The sequence below is a fragment of the Poecilia reticulata genome, chromosome 18 (assembly GCF_904066995.2).
Source record: "Poecilia reticulata chromosome 18, P_reticulata-male-v2, whole genome shotgun sequence".
Taxonomy (NCBI): domain Eukaryota; kingdom Metazoa; phylum Chordata; class Actinopteri; order Cyprinodontiformes; family Poeciliidae; genus Poecilia; species Poecilia reticulata.
Window position 1 is genome coordinate 740,937 of NC_088847.1, and position 26,701 is coordinate 767,637.

General features: G+C 38.1%; 1 protein-coding gene across 16 annotated transcripts in view; it reads left to right on the forward strand.

Moving 5' to 3' along the window:
- The window catches only part of ablim2 (actin binding LIM protein family, member 2), a 148,657-nt gene that overhangs the window by 11,695 nt on the left and 110,261 nt on the right, over positions 1-26,701 (forward strand). For all 16 annotated transcript variants that reach the window (XR_014084617.1, XR_014084616.1, XR_014084615.1 and 13 more), the window contains exon 2: positions 6,890-7,048. Coding sequence is in view for 13 of the 16 variants with exons in the window: in XM_081599318.1 (XP_081455444.1) it covers positions 6,890-7,048 (159 nt within the window). In the remaining 3 variants the exon portion in view is untranslated. The remainder of the gene's footprint in view (positions 1-6,889; positions 7,049-26,701) is intronic.

The window sequence follows — 26,701 nt, forward strand, 5'->3', positions numbered from 1 at the left end:
CAGGCACTGCTCATCACCTGCCCAATACAATCCCAACAGCAAAACTATGGGGGTGTTTTTCAGCTGCAGGGACAAGATGGCTGGTTACAGTTGAAGCAAAGATGCATGTGGCCAAGTACAGAGATAACCTGGAAGAAAACCTCTTCCAGGGAGCACGGGACCTCAGATGGGTCGAAGGTTCACTTTCCAACAAGACAATGACCCGAAGCACACAGCTAAAATAACAAAGGAGTGGCTTCGGAACAACTCTGTGAACATTCTTGACTGGCCCAGAGAGAGCCCCGACCTAAACCCAATTGAAAAAAGAACTTTCGGTATCCACTGTAAACACTGCAAGTTATTCAAACACTGAAAGAGGCAGAAAGCACTGTTACAACTGATGGCTGCATCTAGGGTACATTGAGCTAAAAAACAATCACAGCAAACCATCAGTAGTTGCTGGGAAATGTTGGGCTGCAGAATATTCATAGTTGAAGCACTCTACTGAGGTCTGAAGAAATAAAGATGTATCAAAAAGAATTTTTTTGAGTTTGTGGCAAAACGAAGACCTAAAATAAAGACCTTTATGAAACATAAATTGGATTTTTGAAGTTTTCTTTAGCAATTTTAAAATTTCATCTGTCTTGTGAACTCCATATCGTGTCTGGTGAGCTTCATCACTACACCCCTTATGTTTAGTTTTCACCTCATATATCAACCTGCATGTACCTCCAATGATTTTATTGTGATCTCATGTGATCAGAGCACCTCTTTCTACATGTGTATATATAACACTCTGACATTTTCTCCACTTTTTGTAATATTGCATTAAATATTATTCCAGAAAGTGGCATAAGCATGAGTTTAGTGCTGTGTGGCCACTCCTCAGGGCAAACTAATTTAGTTCATTGTATTTTTCCGCGTGTGGACTGTGTTCCCGTTACAGTCCTGAGTGTTCAGGTTGAAGCTCTGAGTGTTAAGTTGATGACTGAAAACAGCTGGAAACATCAAAGTGAAAATAACCCAGTTAACAGTTTAAGTCTCATGTTTTCCTTCATAACACGAGACTTCCATGACTCATGTTATGGTATATTGTTATGCAGCCAACAATTTAGTACATTGTTGGCTACTTAAAAAACCTATCCAAACACAACAATAGAACAATGTGCTGCATCTGCCACATTTCAGAATTACAGTGGACCTCTTGCTGCTGTTCTAGTAGGTTTGCAGTTGTCACTCTGTTCATCCAGAGTCATCGTTGTTTCAGAACCCAACACCGCTTCAAACATCCCCTGATCTTTCTGCTTTGCTTCTCGTCTTTATGGTGCCGTTTCTTCTCGAACAAAAGTGCAACACCAGACGACGTAAGTGGTGACTTCAAGAGGTGGAGCAATGTGCTTCAAGTTTTTGACGTTTGAGCGTTGGACTATGAGGGAATGTGACAAAGGCAATGAGGTTGCATCAAAGTCAATAATTGATGGAGTTTGACTGAAGTTCCTCTGTGTTTTTAGTTTGTCGGTACTGGGGGAACATTTGGTGACCAACAGATACTGTACTTGGGTTTCAGTAAGCCAAGCCAGAACGCACTAAGAGGTGCCAAGCAGCAGAGAAGCCCAAAACATTTGCCTTCAAGATTTTTACCCTGTACAACTCTTTTACCCTGTAAAAGAGTACAACTCTGTACAACTCTCCATGAACCCTGCGGGTTCATGGAGAGTTGGTGGTGCTGAGGAACAGTCTTGCCAGTGTTGTTGTTACTCCTGTGATCATAGTCTAGTAAAAATCAGTCCCTTTTTTCTTTTTCCAAAGTGTAGACCATCCCCTTGTTCAACGCTTTACTTTGTATAGAGAATCTGGAAAAATCATTGCTTGCTGGAAATGTGGGCTCTATTGAAATTTGAACTAGTTGGATGTGACTTCACCCAATCACTAATGTTTGGCCGTGACGTATGTGTAACCCAATGTCCTTGCTCACAACCTCCTCTATTCACTGATTCACAGAGGAATCAGTGTTGCAAAACAATGACTACATGTGAGCTGTTAGGTTTCCTTACACAGAACTTGTTTAACTAGTTTAAATAGAAATCAGACCTTTACTGCAGTTTGACAACAAAGCTCACTTAGAATGTATGCAGTGATTTGGAATCTGTCTGATTGAATGTTATTGACTTTATTGTAATTTGCAATGCTTGTGATAATATTTGATGAGAATTGGCACAATTTAAATAAACTGACTTTGATTGACAAGCAGGTGGGTCACCGACAGAATATTTGTTCTGTCGGTGACCCACCTGGTGCCTGTTATTTAGGAATAATTAATATATCCTCTATGTAATGCTTGCTATGCATCATTGCTAAAGTTTAGATTTAATCAAACAAATGTTATTTGTATAGCACATTTCAGCAGCAAGGCATTTCAAGGTGCTTTACATAATAAAAAATAAATAAAAAATAAAAACAGCATGTGACATTGAATAAACAGTAAGAAAAAGAAAGATTTTAAAAAAAGATTAAAATAGATAAAAATGACTCTACAATGCTAAAACGATTTTTATTTATTTACTTTTCCACATGCATATTTGAAAGATATAAATTGCTTGTTTATGAGAATCCTGAACCCTTCCACCTTACATTTACAGTTTCTTATAAAATTTTTGAATCAGATTTAATAATTTCCAGCTAGTTTTTAAGTACATTTTTATTGTCCCCACATCTAACACTACAGAGAAAAACTCTGTATAATTTAAATTTGCTTGCAAAGACTACAAGGTGATAAAGAAATAATAAATTTAACTTAATAAAACATGTGGACCGAAAACTAAAGTACAGAGACAATAACATTTAATTTTTTTTCTGAGATTTAAACTTGCACAAAGAATGATTAATCACAGCCAACAAAGGGACTAATGTATTATATGTGTCAGCATATCTAAATGTTATCCTAATTTTAGCTCAACAGTCAGGCCTTTTCTGCTTGCAAATTTAATGATGAAGCCTGGGAAGTCATAGGTTCTAAGTCCAATGAGAACTGATGAAAGATTTCAGATTAACATTTAAATCAGATGGTTAGCATTGCAACCTGCTTATCATAAATATTCCCAGTGTTTTTCTTTTCTGCATTGAATCATTTCGTCTGATTACTATATGCACCTGGAAAATCTGAGCTTTGACCCTGAACTGTAAAATCAGTGTGTCAAAGCTGGTAGATGGCACCATAAAATTATAAAATAAAATAAATTTGACAACAAAACTTACTTTTATAAAATTGCATAAACATTTTTTTTTATAATCTTATGTTTTTATTATGATGCATTATCAGTTTATTCATTCATGTCTAAGTTAAGTTTAATATTTACTGTAAGAAGCAACATAAGCTCTGATTTTCATTTAATTTTGAAATTCACTTCCTGTTGCTGGTTGTTTTGGCAAACTAAATCATATTTTAGACTTGATTAAAAATCTCAACTTTTTATTACTTTGATTAAATGACATTGTGTCAAATGACTTGGACATCAACTCAACTTGGGACTTGATGCAAGACATTGGTGGAGAAGCTTTGAGACGTACTTATAAGTTGCAATACAATAATTTGATCCCACCTCTGGTGCTTACTGTCCTGTTTCCCTCAGAGGTGCTGAAACCTCTGGGCCTGAGATTGTGCATCAAACAGCTGATAATGGTTTCCACAGATGGCCTCTATGCATCAGACGTGGTTTCACTGTGGGCTGAAACACACGACCTGCAAAACAAACATAGCTACAAACTCTTCCACCATTTTGCTCCAACTCTTTCAGTCCTGCTAATCCTGACCTGCTATGTGTGGTAGCTAAAGACATAGCGTTTCACTAGCGTGTTCATATCTCTTAAAATGTTTCACATTTTACAACCATAAAGATATAGATGTCTTATTAAATGCACAGTTTGGCCAATCAAATAAGTGACAATTCTCTTGGATGAGCTGCTGAGATGCAAAAAGCAAAGCTCTCGATTTACTGGTCTGTCTAAGTTCTGACCCCTTAACTATGCTAAAAGCAACTTCTAGCTAGTCTTAGTTATGTTGTATGACCCTTAAAAATCATGGTTTTGAGGATAAGATCCTTTAAGGAATCACATCAGAAATATTTTAGCATTTAATTTGTAATTGAAATTTTGCAGCTCTACACTGTTCTGAAAGCACGTCCACTTACACTGTCACTCATTTCTATAGTTTTTACTACAAAGAACTTAAAATGTCTTTGTACACTTAACAGAAAATGGGACAAAAACATTGTTATTTCCTGAAAATGTAAATAACATTGCTAATATAAGTTGGACCAAATACTTTGAGAACATTCAAGTTGTCTTTTGTTAAAGTATCTTCATAAAAGTCGATCAAGTTAAGTTGGTGACAATGTAAGTCTAGGAATATAGAAGAGAACAGGTTGTTTGAACATTTACTTGAAGTATCTGATCGTAAACATTATCCCAGAAATTAAGCCATGATCAACTGTTCTGACTAGATTCTCTTAATGTTAAAAGGTGCAACATGCAACAATGTTTTAGCATCATTTCTGGCAACAAATATGTCAGAAAAATCAAAAGCATTCAACTACAACACCAGTTAAAATTTCTATGACGGTGTATTAGATCCAGTGTTGATAGAAAAAAAGTCAAAAATTTGCTTGAAATAAAAAAAGTTCAAACTTTTTTCCTCAACTTTTTGACTTTTGGAGCTCAGAAATTTCCTCATGTTTTCTTTATTAACCCCAAAATGTCAGAGTTTTTTCTTATTTACTCCTCCTTTTTTTATCTGCAATGGCCCTAATATGCCATCGTAAATTTCACCATCACGCAAAGGCAAACAGGTGCTCTCTCAACTGTCCAGTCCAAAAATGTAAGTCTTTATCTCTTCAACCTTATCCAGGTGTATGTTGGTTATTTTTATCTTCACGGTAACATCAAAACTTGCCTAGGCTTAAGAAAGTGAAAGACCTCAAGTTCAAAGTTTAGACATCCTAAAGTTCTGATACTGTGGTAATGTCATCGTCTTGATGCCCTCCACTAGAATACTCCCAAGCACCATGGAATCCCTATGAGTTAAGGGAGCTATTTTTAGTAGGCTTAGGAGTATGGCCTCCTGAAAAGGCATTTGACATATAGATATTTCAGCCTTGCACAGAGCTGTGGCCTGTGGTATAAATGTGTGACATGTCATGATGACATGCCCCCAAGTAGTGATATGGTCATGTTATGTTTGCCTACCTCTGAAAATACCAGGTGTGTTGCATACGTTTCCAGCTGGTAAGCCTATGTGGCCAGTGTGGTGCTTCAGAGGCTCCTGCTGGTGTTACCTACATGTCAGCGTTGCATATAGTATTTGATTGCTCAAATAGCCGCGTGCCTTGTGGAAATTTTTGGGACAATGGCATCAGGATTGCCTTTTGGCCTGAACCACCAGCCCAGTGGATGAATGATGATATGCATACTGGCAACAAACCATGAGATAAAATATTTCTGATTAATGAATATAAAAATTTTAAATGGGAAGAATGATCTAACCTTCTAAATCCTCCTAAATTAAGTATAAGTACTCATATAAATAATTGTAAAAGTATCAATAAATTGAATTAAAAATCATTTTAATACATTTCCAACTCCATTTTAATCCTCCTAAAAACAGACATTGTAGTTTACCTTTATTCTTTACAGGTAAAAAGATGGCAATGTGAATTCCATTAGGAAGAAGATAGAAGCATTATGATAGGTAATATGATATGAATTTTAAAAAAAAAAGTAAAGCTCCCCTAAAATCTTTTCAGAGTATCATCCAAGCAATTTAGGCTTTAAAAAAATAACTATTGTTGAACTTCAACCATCTGAATCAAATGTGTTTAAGAAAGGAAACTTGTGAAACATGCATCAAGAAGACCAGTGGTAGTAAAATACCAGTCAAAGTAGACCAAAGGTCCTCTGGGAAATGTCTCAGCAAATACAAGACTGCATTTCCACCAATTCCCATTTTTTTAACTTGCGTGAAGGTATCTATTCAATGTAGATTTCAAAATCCAGTACAAAGCCATCTGGACTTGCAAGAACAAACACAATTAGTCCTGATGGATTTAGCTTCCCAGACATGAACTAATAAATTTATCTAAGGAACAATACAGACCTTTGTTGGTCTTGGTAGGTGGTGGCAACCTTGGAGAACTTCTATCAGGAGTTGGTTTGACTTTCCACAAAAGATTTGTTTTTCATCTAGTTCAGTGTTTCTCCCCCCTGGTCCTCAGGCCCCCTGCTCTGCATGTTTTAGATGAGCCTCTATTCCAGAACAGCTGATTCAAATGATTGCATGACCACCAGGTGCTGCAGAAGCCTGTTAATCACCCAGAGATACAATTCAGGTGTGGCAGAAGGGAAACACCTAAAACATGCAGGACGGGGGGCGTTGAGGACCAGGGTGGAGAAACACTGATCTAGTTCATGAACCAATTTCAGTGAAGAACTGATCTTGCAAAAACGATGACGATGCTGATATAGTTGAATCAACTATATCAGCATGCCTTGATAGTCAAGACATATACTGACATACTTAAAAAGGTGTTGATCTCATCCGATGTTGTGTTTTAACGTTTTTATAATTGACCCAAACATGTTTTCATAATGTTTCCAGTTGGTTTTACTTTCAAAATCTTTACCTTCCTCGGTAAAAAGGAAAAAAAAATATTCTTGTTTGAAACCTGTTTCTGACTTGATTCAATTTGTAGATGAGGGCATTTTCAGTGTAGAGGTCACATAGTAACATTGATTTATGGTCTGAAGCAACCATTTGAATTTCAGCATCATCCATTGACAATTATTTGAAAGGTTTCATTCTGCCTACCATGGCCAAAGCTGTACGTAACTATTCCTGTGTGTTCTGTGTCTTGTGCAGTGTTTCAACAGCAGGCTGTACACAGCACTCTGGAGCAACAGAAGATGAAACAGGAAGGAGGTGGTGCCGTCGCCTGTCACAACTGTGGGAATCCCTGTAAGGGGGAGGCTCTCCGTGTTCAGAACAAACACTTTCACATAAAGTGTTTTGTCTGCAAACGTATGTAACACACGCTTCCTACTGTTCCCTCCAGTCTGTTTCCACACAAACACAGGGCCACGCTAATCCATCTGAATGCTGACCGTGTGCCATGAAATAGAATTTGGGTTAAAGGGTGAGGGTGTGTGTGTTGGGAGTGCTAACTGTAGTTGCTGTGTGTGCCCTTCCCTGCCCTGACTCTCACCATAAGGTCTGTGTTAGACAACTGTTGTTTTCAATATACACTGTGGTTGCTAAGCAACAGAGGGGGTCTTACATATAATAAAAGCTTCATAATGTTTATCACCTTTAACCCGATTAAAGGTTAAAGGCCAGCAGGCCCCACCATCTTTGAGTCTATGGCCACAGAGTGAGGCAGCAGCATTACCCATGATGCCAAGAATAGCAATAATGTTTGAAAAAATAGAGCAATAATTTGGGTTCTTAAGTCTATCATAAAAGAAAGAAAAATGGGGATTCATTTTTCAGTCAGATTTTGACCATGTTATTAATTCATTTGTAGTTGTCAGTTTCAACTAAATATTTAATTAGTAAGCTAAATATTTTTGTTTGCCGCCTAAATATTTACCTTGAAACTAAATATTTAGCTTCAAACTAAATGTTTAGTAAGCTAAACATTTAGTTTGCTAACTACGCCTCTGTTTCTGCTTTTCTATAGCCATATGATGCATGGCTGTAGAAAAGCAGAAACAGAGGCGTAGTTAGCTAATTAAATGTTTAGCAAGCTAAATGTTTAGCTTACTAAAAAAATAAAAAAAATAAGAGGGTTGATTTAATAGTTTTGCAAACTAATATTTCAGTGATTCTTGAGAATAGGGACAAAACGGGTCCTATGGATAAAGCACAAAATTTGAATAAAATATACACAAAACATAATTTTTTCAAATATCTGACTAAACTAACCTGGGTCATGTGAGCACAACAATGTATATTTTCCTGGTGTTTGCTGAATATTTTTTTATTTTAAACATTGTAGTCGGTGGATGGTGTCTGTAAAAGCCCTTGTTCTGGAGCAGAACTCAATACAATGTAATAGTTTAAAACAATTAAAGGAACACTAAGATAGTATATTATGACAAGTATAAGTAGTCATATAAATAATTGTAAAAGTATCAATAAATTGAATTAAAAATCATTTTTATATATTTTCCAACTCCATTGAAATTTGTCCCAAGTTTTTGTCAACACCATCAGACATGAAAAGAATGTAAAAGAATCAGGCATTATTGGGGGGCACCAGAACATGTGAGGACCCCATGACCACTTCCCTTCTCTTCCTTTGCCAAGAGGGCTAGTTAGCTCTGGTTAGCTTATGTTATTCTTTAGTTTTTTCTTCTTTTTATTCCTAAGTTGTTTGTCACAACCATGATGTGTCAACACCATAACTGACAATTTACAAAATTTTGTTGAAATTTTGTGAAATAAAAACTTAATTTTGGTAAAATGTAAAGATTTCATGGACCTGATGAGCTGCAATATGGCATCCTTCTGAATAACATCATATAAATTGAGGTAATTTGACTTTTTGTCAACTCTTGTCAGTTTTTGTGACTCTTTTAGTGAAATTGTTGACAAATCTCACTTAAATGTGAGATTTGTCAACAATTAATTTTAATGTATTTTACATAAATTGCATTATGTAAAATATGTATCAGGTTTTTCATTTTACTCACTAGTTTGTCATCACCTTCAGTTCTGTCAACTCCGTCAGATGGACTTTTTGTTATTTTTTTGTTTTAAGTAATAGATATTACTTAAAACAGAGAGATAATTATTTCATGACTTATAATCAGACACACTGGAGTGAATAGTTCATTATTTTTGATAGGGAAACATCATACAGGGAAATGTCTGGGGACTGGGGAATTGAGACAATACAACATGTTATTTTGCATTGCAGTAATTACCAGATTCAGAGAAACAAGTTAATTAGGAACCTCAGTAATATGAAATGAAATTTTACATTGTTGATTTACTGCAAGAGAATTCAGGAAGTAGAGGATAGCAGGCTATATTATCCAGTCATTACCTGTTGGTGGCGGTAATACTCACCTAATGTTTCTTGCCAACAGCCAATAAATTTCAACAAGAAGAAGAACTCCCATCCTTCCCCAATATTTAAGCCTCTCATTTTCTCCCATTACTCGCCAGATCCTCATGTTCTGTCCTGTTTTGCCTTTGTGCTTTCCTGCGTTCTTGTCTCCTGGTTGGATGTTGTTTTGGATTTATTTTGGTTTTTCTCCAAGTATTTTTTGCAAGCCTTTCAGTATTCCCTCATCTTTTAATTAAACTACTACAACTCAGCTATTGCCTGTGCATTTGGGTCCAACACTTCAACAAAACAACATCATGACAGTAAGTTTGAAAATTTATTGAGAAAAAATAAGAATCCAAATTTACAGAAAAACAAAGTCCAAGGAACAAACATAAATCCAAAACGAAGACATGAGGGAACCAGAAAGGGACGAGGGAAGGTGACATGAGTGACAAGGAGTTGCAACTGACTGAGGGGTTAAAATACTGGGGAGGTTCTGAGTTAGACAAGAGATCTGAGCAGCTAATTGATTCAAGTTGTGAGTAGTTGGAGCAGGAGGCACAGGGGAGCAGGAAATAATTCTAACACTAAAGAATAACTTGGACTAAAACCTGACAAACTAGAACAGGAAATAACTAGAAACAAGAAACAATAGTCATACCATATGAAGAAGCACATTTCAATTCAATTCAGTTTATTTATGTAGCGCCAGTTGAACACACTTCAATGCACTATACAAAAAACAAAATTTCAATCTAATCCTGCATACATTTCAACTGAACCTAGATAACAAACAATGCATTCAACATCACTTTAGTGATTTAAAAAATGTTCTTAGTAAAGAAACCCAGCAGATTGCATCAAATCATTGACTTGCAACTTTTATTCCTCCTGGAAGTGCATGTAGAGGTGGAGAGGAAAACCTCCCCTTTAACAGAAAAAACCCTCCAGCAGAACCAGAACCTGGCTCTGTACAAAGCAGCTTTCTACCGTGACTAATTGGAGGTTTAAGAAGACCGAGCAGAAACACAAAGATAAATAGAAATACAGATGTAGGAGTACATACTTTCTATATATAAATGTGTCCCAAATTTTCTCCATTTTGGCTATCCCTTTTAGGTGCTTGATTTGATATGCAAGTGTGTTTTTCAAGGAGGTGTAATAATCTACTTTAGCTCCCAGCAGGCAAACATATTTGTACGCTTGGGAGAATATAAAAATATGAAAACACCCTAATGTCTGAAAACTGATAAATGCATGACTGTATAAGGTTGAACTCTTTATTTAAATACATTTAAAGTCTTTTTGTCATTCACACACCTTCATATGCCTTGAATAACACTAACATGGGTGTGGCGTCTTGTTATTTCACTCCTCTGGTTTCTCCATTAAGCTAAAAACAGTTTTTATTTTTCCAAAGTAGGTGGAACCACATGTGTCTTAAACAAAGAAATTATTCCAAACTGATTACTCTGAAGAAATATTTGGAAACACATGACACACACAGTTTTAGTAAAGAATAAGTTGAGGTTGAGGTGAATAAAATAAGTGAAGTTGCCACAGTCCCATTATCCATGTCCTGGAACTAAAGTTTATGAAGTGGAAGTCACTCAAGCTCTGTCAAAAATGGAACATGTGTTTTGGCATTTAAAATTCCCAGTTTTCCATTTCCTTCCACAATGATGTTCAAAATTAATTTCTTCTACTAAACTCTGTAATCATACATCATTTTGGGTATTTTTATTTTTTTTTACCCCGATTTTGTATCCAAAAGTGGAGATATGCAGTAGAGGATGTGTTGATAAAACAATAAAATAACTATGAAATTGCTCAAAGGAAAAACAATCTACATTCTGTTTGCAACATGGTATACAGCAACCTAAGTAATAATATTTTATTAATAATAATAAAATAATAATATAAAATATAATAATTATAATTATTATAATAATTATATAATTATTATAATAATTATAATAATAATTATTATAATAGTAATAATAATAATTATTACTATTATTACTATAATAATAATAATAATAATAGTAATAATAATTAAAGCTGCAAGCAGCATTGGAGGCCCTCGCAGCTCAGTGCCGCTCCGGCCTTATAGTGGCCAAACTGTTGTGGAAATTTTTCTTTAACAAAAGTCAGGGAAAACTGTTTCAAGACCCAAAAAACCAGAGAAAGAATACATTCTTAATCGGTATTTATTCGAATGCCACCCACTAATAAAGGTCAATCATATCATCATAACAGTATGCAAACGGCAAGTGATTAGAATTCGCCATTCAGCCACCACACATACTCCAGTGTTTAGAGAAGGATTTACCATTATGTTGTTCTATTTCATTAAACACAAGAACATGAACTGCATGAACTATAGGGTGAAAGGAAGAAAAACTGTGTAAAAATAGGTGACTTCCTGTTGAAAGGGGTGGGGCTAAGGTGATTTCACCAACTGACCATATGAATGTGATGAACTCTACCCAGATAGCACACGACGTTAAATCATTGAAGTCGACAAATGACGGTGGATCAACCATCAAATCAAACCGTTGAAACTGTGTCATTGAATCAATGTTGTTTTGTGGTTGAAATCTGATGACTGAACTGCCGAAATTTGATTAATGGTTGATTTTTGGCCTCTCCTTGGGCTGCCACCTTATCGTGGTGGAGGGGTTTGAGTGTCCCAATGATCCTAGGAGCTATGCTGTCTGGGGCTTTATGCCGCTGGTAGGGTCACCCAAGGCAGACAGGTCCTAGGTGAGGAACCAGACAAAGCGCAGCCCAAAGACCCTTAAGATGAACACAAACTTTGGACTTGGTTTTCCCTCGCCCGGACGCGGGTCACTGGGGCCCCACTCTGGAGCCAGGCCTGGAGATGGGGCACGATGGCGAGCGCCTGGTGGCCGGGCTTTTACCCACGGAGCCCGGCCGGGCTCAGCCCGAAGAGGAGACGTAGGTCCCCCTTCCGATGGGCTCACCACCTGTCGGAGGGTCCAAAGGGGTCGGATGCATTGTGCTATGGGCGGCAGGCGAGGGAGGGGACCCTGGCGGTCTGATCCTCGGCTGCAGAAGCTGGCTCTTGGGATTTGGGTCTCCTGGACGCCTCCCTGGTGAGGTGTTCTGGGCATGTCCCACTGGGAGGAGGCCTCGGGGAAGACCCAGGACACGCTGGAGGGATTATGTCTCTCGGCTGGCCTGGGAACGCCTTGGGATTCCCCCGGAGGAGCTGGAAGAAGTGGCTGGGGAGAGGGAAGTCTGGGCCTCCCTTCTGAAGCTGCTGCCCCCGCGACCCGACCCCGGATAAGCGGAAGAAAATGGATGGATGGATGGATGGATGGATTGATTTTTGGTTGAAGTTGACAAATGACGGTGAATCAACCATCAAACAACCATCCACCTCTAACCATGTAACTAACGTAGAAACTCTGTCATTGAATCAATGTTGTTTTGTGGTTGAAATCTAATGAATGAAATGCGGATGTCTGATCAACGTCTGATCAATGTTGAATCAATGTCAGCTGTTTTGCCGCATCCCCTCCCCTCCTCTCCTACTTATCAGAGCTCTGGGTCAGAACATTTTATTACTGAGTGGGGGTTATCACGTTTTAAATTTCTGTACATTTTCTTTCTTGTTCATAACAATTCTCACTGACTGTTTGTGTGTGATATATTGACACAAAAACATCTACAAATTACTACAAGTAGTGGAGCGGTCCACCCCCACCATTTACATGAGTGGGATGGCCCAAACACACAGCCACTTCGCTGTTCGTTTGTTGGCAAAAGATGCTAATTCAATTTTGAATTATGATCACAAAGGTTGAATTTATGGTTAAGAAGCTAACAGAAGGTTGATCCAGAGTTGATCCAGACAGAAGCTGGATCAACCATCAAACAACGATTCAATTCTAGCCAATTAACTAACGTTGAAAATGTGTCATTGAATCAATGTTGATTTATTGTCGATATCCATTGATTGATCCCTAATTCACATGAATTCACACATGAATTCAATTGACGTCTGATTATCAGGGTTTTGCTGAACTGAAAACATGCAGGTCAGTTTGATTGAGGACAAGGTTTGGGGAAGAACTGGTAATCTAGTGTTCAATCAATGTAAGCTGTTTTTCACACCCCAGGTGAAACAACTTTAATTTTAGGTGAACGTTTTTCATTTTCACATTTTATTTTGATAGTTAATTGACAGGAAAGTGGGTAATGAGAGAAGGGGGAAGACATGCAGCAAAATTTGCCAAGGGCGGGAATTGAGCCTGCGACAGCTGCATCGAGGACTAAGGCCTCCATATGTGGGTTGTGCTTAACCCCTGCACCACCACAGCACACCCCATTTTAGGTGAGGGTTAATTACGTTTTAACTTAAGTACTGTGTTGACAACATTGAGTTGAGATTTCGTTCTGTACCCAAATTACACATGATGGCAATTCAACATTGAATTAACATCTGTTGTCAACAAGCCAACAGCGAAGTGGCTGTATGTTTGGGACATCTCACTCATGTAAATAGCAGGGGTGGACTGCTCCACTCCTTGTAGTACGTTGTAGATGTTTTTGTGTCAATATATCACACACACACAAACAGTCAGTAGGAATTTTTATGAACAAGTAAGAAAATGTACAGAATCATCACCCACTATGTGAAAACCCTCACTCACTAATAAAATGCTTTGACCCAGAGCTCTGATGAGTAGGTTAGAAGGGGAAGGTGTGCGGCAAAACAGCTGACATTGATTCAACATTGATCAGACGTTGATCAGACATCGGCATTTCATTCATTAGATTCCAACCACAAAACAACACTGATTCAATGGCACAGTTTCAACATTGGTTACTTGGCTAGAGGTGGATGGTTGTTTGATGGTTGATCCACCGTTAGTTGTCGACTTCAACCAAAAACCAACCATTCTGACTATAATTCAACGTTGATTTACCATTGTGTGCAATCTGGGCAGTTTGTTGCACCTCTCATCACCTCCTCATCTCCCCCTACTCCCTCCCAAGCCTCCCCCTACCCACCCGCTCCTCCCAACCTTCCCCTCTTTACCCCCTCTCATCCCTTCTTCCCTCCCCCCATCCTTGAGCTCTGGGTCAAAACATTTTATTACTAGGTGGGGGTTAATCATGTTTCAAATTAAGCACTACATGTTGAGAACATTGGGTTGTGATTCCATTCTGTACATTTTCTTACTTGTTTGTAAATATTATTACTGACTGTGCATAATGTGTTGACACAAATACATCTACAAGTCTCTACTAGGAGTTGTACCATCCGACTCCCCGTTTTTACACTAGTGGTTTGTCCCAACCAAACAGCCACTTTGCTGCTGGCTTGTTTGCAACCGGCTTCTGAATTGAATTCTTCTCTGAGCAGTTTTATGGTAAGTTTTTCAATATTACTTTGATCTTAAATGTGTTTATTGAAAAACAAGGGCATTGTTTTGTGCCCATAGTAATCCTGGTTATTTTGAGGCAAAACAAATATTTTTAATAATTGAGGTCATGTCTCCTTTTGTATTATTTTCATCCTACCCACCACTCCATGCCTAAGTATGAAATCCTGTGAGATTTTGTGGGATTTGAGTTTTTAAAATGGGGTGGGGCCTATTGTTTGGTCTGGGAGAGCATGTGGTGGAAGTGTAAGGCTGGCTGCTCCAGGTGGGCTTTAAATTGTTGTGATAGTTATCATTTATTTTTAACTTTTTATTATCATGTGCTTAGGGACATGCTTAGATAAAGTAGGGGAATGTAGGGAAGGTAATAGAAAAAAAAGAAGAGGATGTTATATCCAGATTAAGGTTTGGGCATACAGGGTTAAATAGTACTTTGAAAATAATAAACATACTACAGGTTTATGTAATTATTGTGAAGAGTCAGAAACAGTGCAGCATATTTTTCTAGAATGTAATAAGTATAGTCGGGAAAGAGGTATTAATCAGAGAGTTAAATAGAAGTAAAAATAAATTGGATATTAAGAATTTGCTGTAAAGATCGTCTGAGGATGTAGTATTTAACAGCATTTTTAGTTTTCTTAGGAACTCTGGTATTATGGCAATGTTTCTCAATTCCGGTCCTCATGCCCCCCTGACCTGCATGTTTTAGGTGTTTCCCTTCTGCCACACCTGGATTGAATCTCTGGGTGATTAACAGGTTTCTGCAGTATTTGATGGTCATGCAATCATTTGAATCAGCTGTTCTGGAACAGAGGCACATCTAAAACATGCAGAGCAGGGGGGCCTGAGGACTGGAATTGAGAAGCACTGTATTATGGGAAGATTATAGTGGTAGGACATCTAATCTATACCCCAGTCTGGAAGGTGGCAGTAATGCACCTATAAGTTGTTTGCCAACTGCCATAAAACAAAAAGAAGACTCGCTTAGATGTGCCTCTGTTCCAGAACAGCTGAGTTAGATGATTGCATGACAGTCTGCAGCCATCAAGAAGTGCAGAAGGTTGTTAATCATCCATAGATTCAATCCAGGTGAGGCAGAAGGGAAACACTTAAAACATGTAAGGCAGGTGAAACTAAACCTGCTAATGACTGATTCAGTCTGTTGATTCTTGGATTGGCAACTGGTTAAACTGAACTGGACTATTATTACTTGTGTGGGATCTTTATCAGCACGTGGACATTTTGTAATGAATTTAATAAACTTATTTGGAAATATTTGTAGTTGATGGAAGATTAAACCAGCTATTTGATGGAAGTTTATTCTGTACAAATTCTAAATTTTTCCAACTACAGTATAAATCACCTTTTGCTCTATTTATCTGTCTCTGGTGTGTTAAATAAACCCTGATCCTCCCTGAGTTTTATCTTTAGGTTTTCTGATAAACAGCCTTTATTTAAAATATTGATTCCCTCATTTTAACATGAGTGCAGCATCAGAAATCTTACACTAGACTGCAGCTTCATAGGTAAATGTAGTTGTATACATAAACATTAAGATAAATATTAATGAACAATTAAGATAAATATTAATTTAACAGTGAGTGTACATGGAAATCTATATGGTTTGTATTTGTTCTCAGACCTGTAACCAGTACACTGTTTAATCTTTCAACGTCTTTCAGAACTTTTCAAATGTTTATCATATTTCTGACCGGTACCTTCCTCACTTTTATTTTTGTGTTTTTCAGCCGTTGCTCTGCAGTTTGACCAAAAGCTGACTCTTGAGGACTGCAGTAAAACTGTCAAGAAGTGGCTTCATTACGCGCCAGAATGAGAGGAGGACATCGCAAGGAATCAAAGTGACGCCAACCAGAGTCTAACTGGGGTTACCACAACTTGTACTGTTTCTCTGGTTCATACAGTACAAAGCTTAACCTCATGGACTCTGTCCTTCGGTGGACAATAGACTGTTGTTCTGACAGTCAAAAATGAGTCAAATATGTTTAAAGATCTGTTCCTCTTTTCTTAAATAAAATGTTATATCAAACCTATGTTGTCATTTTTAAACTTTTGTACACAGTTTACCTATAATCTGCCAATAACATAGTGTTTAACACCAGTCTAGAAACTTTTAGTGGTATGTTATGATGCAGACCTATCAGACCTAAAAATGTACATAAATCCTTAGCTTTCATTCAATATAACATCAAATTTGAATGTAGATCCACATTCAGATGATGATTGAATCAACATTGATTCTTAACTGATTCTATGTAGAATCAACACAAATATGCATGCAGATCCAGTCAAATGAGTGTTGAATAAACATTGATTCAATGTTGTTTCAATCATTCTGTGCTATCTGGGTAGTCTGTGACAACACAGAGAGTTTGATGCAGCTGTCAACTTATTATTCCACCTTGATATTTCATGGCAAATGGTCAGATTTGAGGCTTGGACACACCCAAGCCTCTTTGATGCTGTTAAGGAAGAATTATTTGTGTGATTAAATTTAGAAAAGAATCTGGCTCTCCTTCTTCCTGTTTGGATCCCGGGTTCTCTTGAATGGCGGCGCGTTTGGAACAAAACACAACAATGCGTGATGACGTCACAGAATTGCAGAATTTACTCCAAATTGGAACAAAGTGAGAAGATACAACAGAAAGCTACAAAATAATAGAGACACACATTCATTACATGAGACAAGAGATATGGACAGCAAAGATATCTTTGGAGAAATTGCAAGGGCAAGATCTGATTTGGTACTCTGTGTGGAAAGTTTTATCTTCTTGTATTTCATTTATTTAAATAAGGCATATTTTTTCTCATCCAATCAGGACCTGTCTCGGACCCTTTTTAAAATTAGAAACTCCCTGCAATTTGTTCACAAGATCAAACCCCAGTTGTCTAAATAAGTGAAAACAGGGACTCCTGAAGTCCTGCTGCTTCATGGCTTTCACAGATCAATGTGAAAAGCTGTAACTTCCTGCTGATTGCTACTGAGGGCAGATCAAAGATCTTGGCAAACAATCTGCCTTAACTACAGGTAAAATAAAGGGCAATAGGCCAGAATAAGTTATATATACACGCACGCCCACCAATTAATTTACTGCTGTCAGGGGGGTAGGCAAGGATCAATCACAGTGAGTTTGTTGCAGTTCAGCTGAAATATGCGGAATTCAGAGCCAAATATATGACAATGGCATCGCCTGTGGCTTCACAGCACCGCCATGGCCTCGCTCTCCACCGAAAATCCTTTGTGTTTTAAAGCAAGTGTGACCAGCTAGTTATGTATCTTCTGACACAAGGTCATCTTGATTAGGTCAAGGGGGTCAGAGATGGAGCTTTCTAAGAAAAAAAGTCACTTCCTGTTTTGAGGGGGCGGGGCTTAGATGACATCAGACTATAATGACATAGGATCATCAGACATCCAACCAACCAGGATCACTCATGTCAAGTTTCGGGCCAATTGACTTTTTTATGTGAAAGTTATAGTGTTTGTGCTAGGAGCGTCTTACTAGTTCTAGTGACGCTTTTTATGGGTCAAATAGACTCAAAAAAGTGTAACAGCAGCTGCGCAGGGGGGCCCAAGCAAATTTTTTGTCAGGGGGCCCAAGATACCTGACAGCGCCCCTGAGTGTGAGTGATAGAGACAAAACCCTCAAACTTGAAGATGATGCACAGACCGTCTACTCGGAATGTGTAAATTCCTCTCCATCGAACACTGTTCTATTCCAGAACATAAATAGGCTTGACAAAGCTGACAGTCTGTTCTATACAGATGCTGAGGTGGAGGATGAAGTGTCGTTGAAAGACCACGTTAGCTTCTCTCCCTCCCCGCGTTTACATTATTGTAATATTGGTCTTCAAGAATTTGCATCTAGTGGGTGATTTAGGTAGTACTGTTAACCCTTTTATGTAGAAATGAGGTCCAACTGACACCACACATGTAAAACTTCTATCATTTGCCATAGCCCTCTATGTTTGCCTCAGTCCTCGCACACACAAGGGTTAAGATGGTATTTCGCAAGGAGGGTAGCAATTCTTTTGTTGTGTAGATTTCTAGTAACAGACTATTAGCAGGTTTTCCTCCAGGGCCGCCATGCTTTGTGTGCCCTCCTTCCCCCCTCGCATGTTTTTGGTTTTATTAAAAAGAAAAAAAAAAAGTTTTTAAATTATTTTTATAAGTCGGACTGCCCATATAGTGCTGGCCTTCAACAACTACTAAGGGTCTGTTCCCAATTTGGTTATGACTTTGACATCAAATATAACGCTAAGAAAAGCAGTGTTATGATTGTTAGAAGTGACTTCTCTTTATCTGGCATTGTCCTCAATATATGCAATGAAATTAAATATTTGGGACATTACATAACTGATGACCTGTCTGATGATTGTGACATCCGTAGGCAGTATTGTATGATGTATGCACAAGCTAATATTCTGATCAGAAAGTTTGGTATGTGTTCATCCTCTGTGAAGATAGCTCTTTTTAAAGCTTTTTGCACTTTACTTTACACGGCCCATCTGTGGCGAAGATACAAAAAAAGTATCCTGCAGAAACTTTATGTGGCCTACAATGACGGCATGAGGCTCCTACTCAGAGTGCCTAGATGGAGCAGTGCTGGCCAAATGTTTGTACATAATGCTGTTCCCACATGTGCATCTGTGCTCAGCAATCTCATGTATAAATGCATGTGTCATGCAATAATATAATTGCAATTTTGGTAAATCCTGTTTTTAGTACAGTGAGATTTTTCTCAAAATTGTGGAAACATTGGTGTCATCATTTATTTATGACTCAGTGAATATGTCATGTTTATTTTTATTTTTCTCTTATTTTGTTTTTACCCTTTTTTACTATGGACCTTTTTGTGTCTGGAATAAAGATTGATTGATTGATTTTTACAGTGTTTAAATAATATATTTACATAATTCCATAATTTAATGTACATTTAATGTTTCAAGGCAACAAATAATTTTCTTGTATTTATTTTTTATACGTTGAGAAATGGCTTTTGATTTATAAATCAGTCATTGTCAAACATTAAACTATATATTTTTCTAACTTTTTCCCCGAGAAAAAATATTACAGTATACATCAACTCTGCTATTGACAGCAGAGTAAAAATAATTCTAACAGAGTAAATTTTTATTTCATTACATAAGCTGTATTAATACACTAACACTTCAGATTGAGATATTTAAAAATACACTAAAAGTGAAATAATAAAACATTTATTTATTATACTGGGAACACTGGTCACAGGCTTCAGTCTGCTGGTCACACTGGGAGAACTCAATGACTTCTGAGACGTCCTGGTTCACAGGCTAAAGCCAAGAATAAAAGAGAAATTATCCAAAAGTGTAATAGAAAATACATAAATGTTTCCTTCACATTCATAAAAAGACATTTTCAGCATGTTGGGCTCTGACTAGTAGCATCTTTATAGCTAAATACCGACATGGAGAAGCTGAGCTGGAAACAGACTGAAGACCAGCAGCTCCAGCTCTGATCCTGACTGACCTTTACTCACTAAATCCTCTGGTTTTTAGTTAACTTCTCCTCTAACAGCGGTTTTTCATCAGCTCTCATTAGAAAACAGTATGAAAACTTTAGCTGCTATGCTAACAATCAGCAGTTATTTCGGGCCAATTTAGTTACTTAGGAAATATTTTCCGGTTGTTTAGAAGGAAGTTTCTGGCTGCAAAGTCAAGTAATTCTTTCATCTTTACCTGGGGAAGGTAATCCTAATGAATCCAGTTTGTTTCGTAAAACGGTTGAAACACAGCACAGGACTTAAGGAGCTCCATCGCCCTTGTTGTGTGTTGTGGTAATAGAGTCCCGTCGAGTTTGCTGATACGTTGGTTAAATAATAGCCGTTAGCTGATAGCATACAGGGGAGTAACACATGGAGACAACAACCCCAGTCCCAGAAGAATGACAACGCTTATCCATCGCGCATGCACAGAACCAGAACTACAGCATCTGTAAAGGACCAATATTACTGTGTGCACAGACAATATTCTACATCCCCTTTCCTTAGCTCAGTATTCTATTATGATGAAACATTAAGCAGTTAAATTATGCCGTAGTTTCAACAGCAGCATGACAAAAAAATTCCATAGTATAATATCTGGACATGTCATAAGAACTGTAATAATATATCATATTCATGGTTATATATCATAACCATGAACTTAAACAAATGAGTAAAACAAAGACTAGGATGAAGCTTTTAAAACTAGTCATAACAATATTAACAATGCAGCCACATTGTAGAGCTATAACAGCAAATTTGCTCAGTTACAGTATTTAGGATTTGGTTTACTGACACGGTCTGAGCGTGTTCTGTAGAGATTGTTTATCGTCGGCAAAGATGAATCAGCAACTGGAATTTGGACCCCACAATACTCTTGAGTTCACTTTCTGTTGTGTTTGTCCGGTGATGGCGATGGGCTTGTCTGAGATAGGGCCAGGATCCTGATACAAAGAGTCATTTGGATCAAGCTGAGTTGGAGGAGGCTCAGCCATAGGTAAAATGTGTTTCCTGTTCCTCCTATAGGTTTGTCCTTCTGACTGAACCAGATAGGGGGCTCACTGCACATTTCTTTGATGGTTCCCATGCGGTCATAACCTTTTGGTGTTTGTAGCCTGACAACTTGTCCTTTCTTTAGCGGCTGAAGAGGTTGACTCATCCTGTCATAGTACACCTTCTGTGCCAATGTTTTGTTGAGGAGTTTAGCACTGACGTCTTCAGGATTACACATATCTGGTGCTAGCAGTTCCTTTGGGAGAGGAAGCGTAGTGCGTGTTTGTCTCGACATAAGTCGTTGTGCTGGAGATCCGAGTACAGTGTCACAAAGTACATTCCTCAAGTTCAACAGGCTGAGAAAAATGTCAGTTTTGTCTCTGTAAGACTTCTCCATGAGGCTCTTGGCACTATGGATAGCTCTCTCAGCTAATCCATTGGACTGAGGGTACTCAGGGCTACTCGTGACTTGAGTGAAGTCCCACTTTTTGGCAAAGTCCTTAAAACATTGGCTTGTAAACTGCCTGCCATTGTCTGATATTAGACTGTGAGATGCTCCATGGACTGCAAAATGATGTTTCAGCTTGCCAATAACTGTAGCAGATGTGAGATCGTGAAGCAGGTCAATCTCAAACCAGCCTGAATAGTAGTGTCTGTTGCGCCACTCAAAGATACTAGTAGCTTCTGTGGACCAGAGTAGCTGTGGAATGGGGTGCAACTGCAGTGGCGCCTTCTGCTGATGCGGTTTAGTACTATTACACACAGAGCATGCCTGTACTTCCTCGTCGATGTCTCTCGTCATTGTGGGCCAGAACACTATGCCTCTCGCCCTGCGCTTGGTGGCCTCTGCTTCTGGGTGTCCTCTGTGAAGTATGCCCACATACGTTTTCTGTAATGAGAGGGGAATTACAGTTTTCTGTTCCTCCATCACAATCCCATCCACAACAATGAGTTCATTCAAGGAAAATATGGATGATGCTGCTGAGTGTCTGGAGAGTTGGATCTGTGGCTGTGTGCTCCTTTAATTCCTCCAAACGAGCCGAAGACACATAACTCACAGACATTACATCAAAGTCATCCATTTCATCCGCAAGTTGGGTAGTAGACCTTCTTGGTGCTCTCGACAATGTGTCGGCTAGATCAGTGTTTTTCAACCACTGTTACGCGGCACACTAATGTGCCGTGAGTGATCGTCAGGTGTGCCGTGGAAATTATTCAATTTCACCTTAGGTACCGTATTTTTCGGACTATAAGCTGCTACCTTTTTTTCTAAGCTTTGAACCATGCGGATTGTAGCCCGCTGTGGCTTTGCTGTGTATTTTTTTCAACCACCAGGGGGCTCTCTAGCAGGAAGTGAATCATTAGAAGTCAAAATTGTAAATCAAAAGAAGAACGTGCTAATTTTCAACCTGTTCAGGGGTATTTTTAAGCAGCAGGCACAATGGAGAAATGTTTTCAAACTCATATCATGCAGCTTCTAAGTTGAGGGCTGTCGATCTGGCACTACAGGAGGGAAATAGAGCCGCTGCACTTAAGCTCGGTGTGAACGAAACCATGGTTCGACTTTGGAGACGGAGTGCTGCGTCCTTAATATATGCAGCAGATTTATTAGGACGCCGCCCTCTGCTGGGTCCTAATGGAAAATCGAGATCAGCTTCCAGTTTTTTTTGTTTTTTTTTTCAAAAAAAAAATTGAAGGTGCTAGTATGGTGCGCTCTATAGTCCGAAAAATACGGTAATTGATTTTAAAAGATTTTTTGAAAATGAATTATCTGCAAATAATGCCATCTTCGAGTGTCTGCTGTAGCAGTGACTAGCGGCGTAATCATGTTTATTTCATTCCTATTCAAGAGACTTTGATAAGAATGACTATATATGTAATATAGGCGTCTACAGAGTATCTTTGTTTACATTTTTGGTTGGTGGTGTGCCTCGAGATTTTTTCAATTAAAATAATGTACCTTGGCTCAAAAAAGGTTGAAAAACACTGGGCTAGATGCATTTCTTTGCCACTCTTGTATATGAGGTTGATGTTGTATTTCTGGAGCTTCATCATCATTCTTTGCAGTCTGGCAGGTGCTGCATGAATGGGATTTTTTATTATTGTCACAAGAGGCTGATGATCAGTTTCAACAGTTATTTGTTTGCCATAGATATAGTTGTGAAATTTTGAGCATGCAAAAACAACAACCAGCAGCTCTTTTTCGATTTGGGCATATCTTGTTTCAGTGTCTGTCAGGGTACGTGAAGCATAGGCTCCTGGGTTACATTCCTGCATGCATGCAATGTACATTATGCAGCAAAGGAAGTTAGAAGACATATATCCATATGGAGAAGATAGGTTTTGGACGGGTGATGTGCCCCATTGCATAAGCGATACTGAAGAATGACTGATATCATTAACGATACAGGGAAAAAGCTTTTAGTTATCTTGCTTTGCTAGCAAAATCGTTAGCTAGCAGCTAGCTAATAGCACAACAACAACAACAGCCTAATGTCTGTCTGATAAAAATAGTGAATCGATAGATAAGAACAGTTTCTCCTCACCTGGCTGTCTCCTCCCCTCAGTAGTTCTTCAGAGAAAGGCAGACGCAGAGGCCTGTCAGTGTCTGTTGTATTTCATTACCTCTCTGCTTAAACCGCGACTCCGAGCTGAAGCAGAAACCATACTTCAACGTTTTCTGTCATCTGACAAGCAGCAAGTCTACTCCACTTTATTCACCAAAAACGATTTTTTTTTTAATTCACCAAAAACTGTTCTGTAATCTGGAACGTTCGCTACGTTGAGCTCCAGTTAGCCGTCTTATCTCACTGCGCAGAGGCAATTGCGTTGTGCGTCATGGGCAAAAGGTCAAAGGTAACAAGGTGACCGGAGGGCTTATTATGTTGTTTTTCTTGAAAAATACACACAAAAAAACATGGACAAAAAAACCAAATGAATTTAGTACATTTAATGTGTCAGAGGGCTGAGGAAATAATAATAATAATAATAATAATAATAATAATAATAATAATAATAATAATAATAATAATACAAAAGATTTGACCAAAAGGGCACTTGGGGGGCAAGGAGTAAAAGGGACAGGTGCTCAAACCCACCTATCCCCCCCTCTGCTCATGCCTGGCTGGTGCGTTAATAGACCTGGGGTTCGGCCCGTGGAGTCACCTTGTGACTAGCGCAGTACGTTGGTTTGTTTTTATTTTGTTTCATGTTTTGCGGCAACACAATGCATGTCAATTGCTTTGTCTACCAGTTGTTACCTGACTAGAAGTCAGGTAACAACTCGTCCCATAAAACCTTTGCAACCAAACCATGAATTTTGGCACTAAAATGTTTGTCATAAACACAAATTCAAGGGGTTTTCATGTATTTTTCATGTATTTTATCTGACAGACAAACACAAAGGAGCATTCGGTTGTGAAGTAGAAGAAAACCCCCTCCATCTATCCATCTATAGATCTAGCCAATTAGCCGTAAGCATTATTTCATTCTAGACAGATTGTCCATACGGATGTTCCAGGGCCCGCTGCAGTTGCTGGAAAATATGTCATCCACTTCCTGTGAAAACATTTCCGCTTGTATTGTTGTGGTTGTTTAAAAAAGTTGGCTGTACTCCCTGGTGGGAATTGATAAAATAAAAAAGGAAAGGTTTCTGGGGAAAGGATTTCCAACATGTGTAACTAATCACTATTTTTGTTTTTTTCCTGGATAAATACATTGAAGAGTAAATGTATCATCTGGCTTGTATAACAGTTGTTGTTATTTCATGGTAAAATATATCCGAATTTCCACTTTTAAAACTGATTTTTGGGCAGGTCATATTGGTTTTTTAGGTGTGGCTGATATTAATGTATAAAAAGGGGCGTGTGCGCGCAGCGGCGCAATCAGAGAGGAAGACGCTCCCCGTCAGGTCCGTGCAGCGGGAGACTTGAATTGACTGAACGTTTAGAATAATTAATAAATCGAAGAAAAGAGATAAAACGGCAATCAAAGTTTGCCGAGCGCCGCGGATCGTTGCGCTTCAGGAGCTGGATTGGAACTCGCACCCAGGAAACGCCGCCAGGTCAGGAGGACGCCAATTGGCTTGAGGACGCCACGGGGGGGAAGAGAGACATTCCCGGTGAGATCATGGACTTTACGTTTCTTTTTGGGGATTTTTGGTGGCATCACTCTTTTTTCTCATTTTTTGGGGAGGGGGTTTTTGACGCTTTGGATTTTTCGTTTTGGATTGGGATTTTGGATTAAAAGGGGGAAAGTCTCCCAGGATATGGAACTTTTTTGTGGACAATATTCGTATTAAAAAGGATCGAGAATATTTGAACATTTAACCATTTGAGTTTCTTTACTGACACGGACTTTTGAATTTTTGGTTACTGACTTATTTAACCAGATAACTATTAATATTTTCTTAGGTCGTGGTTTTTGGAATAAATCATTGTTGCTAAAAGTCAAACAAAATTTCATTCTGAGTGCTTATTTTTGTTAATTTAACTAGTGTAACATATTTGACCTGAGGCCTGTGAAGTATCCCCCCTGTGTGTATTTGAGTTGAATAGAAGCTGAATTTTACACGTTTGTCCACGTTTTTACAGGGGATTCAAGTGAAGAACCTGTTTGGATGGGCAGGTCATCATTTGACTTTGGTTTGATGTGCAGCTAATTCGCATGCATGATGCTGCATGTTTGGCAGTGAACATCAGTCTAATCCCTGTGGTCACAAGCATGGTCCCTCGTGTGTATTTAACAGCGTATTATGTTCTATGACTGAGAATGAAACATTTGTTTGATTTGTTTTCTCAGTTAAAGTAAACCAAATCTGATGTTTGATGTGTTGATATTTTCTACTCTCACACTAAATGTCCTTGTAATTATTGAACTACTTAATTAAATGATTTGGTGTTATTATTGCATCAAATTAGAATTGTTTTCATTTCACCTATAATGTAACCTTTTAATTTTGTAAAGTGCCCAAAGAAAACTGAGGATAGAAAATGAAATCATGCTAATGGAACATGACCCAACATTATTTTCACTATTTTCAAGTCATTATTTCTGTTAATAATTATGATTTTTACAGTTATAATTAATGGAATGGAACTAATGGAAACTTAGAATAAAGAAAAGGAATATGAAATAAGACCAATAAAAATACAGACATTTTCATACAGAACTGTCTTCAGTTAAAAGTGTTTAAAGGTTATTTTCAAAGACGTTTTATTTATATAGCACTTTTTCAGAAACAAGGCAGTTTGAAAGGTTCTTTTAATCTGGCAAATGGGCCTACATTCTCATTTATTGAATATGACTATATTGTAGATTTACCAAATCATACAATCAATAAATCAATCAATCAATCAATCAATCATACTAATTAATTAATGCAAAAAGCAAACGCATGAAAACCTCTCAATTTCATACAAATGTGAGACATTGTGTATATGTGTTTTAGCATGCCTCATCCTGTAAAGCCAATTTTTCCAATAAATATTATGTTGAGAGGACCCTCTTCTCTTCAAGTTCTAATTCATCGGGGGAGATGGGAGTCTGTTGAATCTTAGGTATTTCAATCACTGCGCAGAACTGGGGCAACCAGGTAAACATCAATTATTGTTCCTGTTTTTAATTCCAGGAAAAAAAAATAGAATAAGGAAGGAAAGGCAGTTATTAGGAG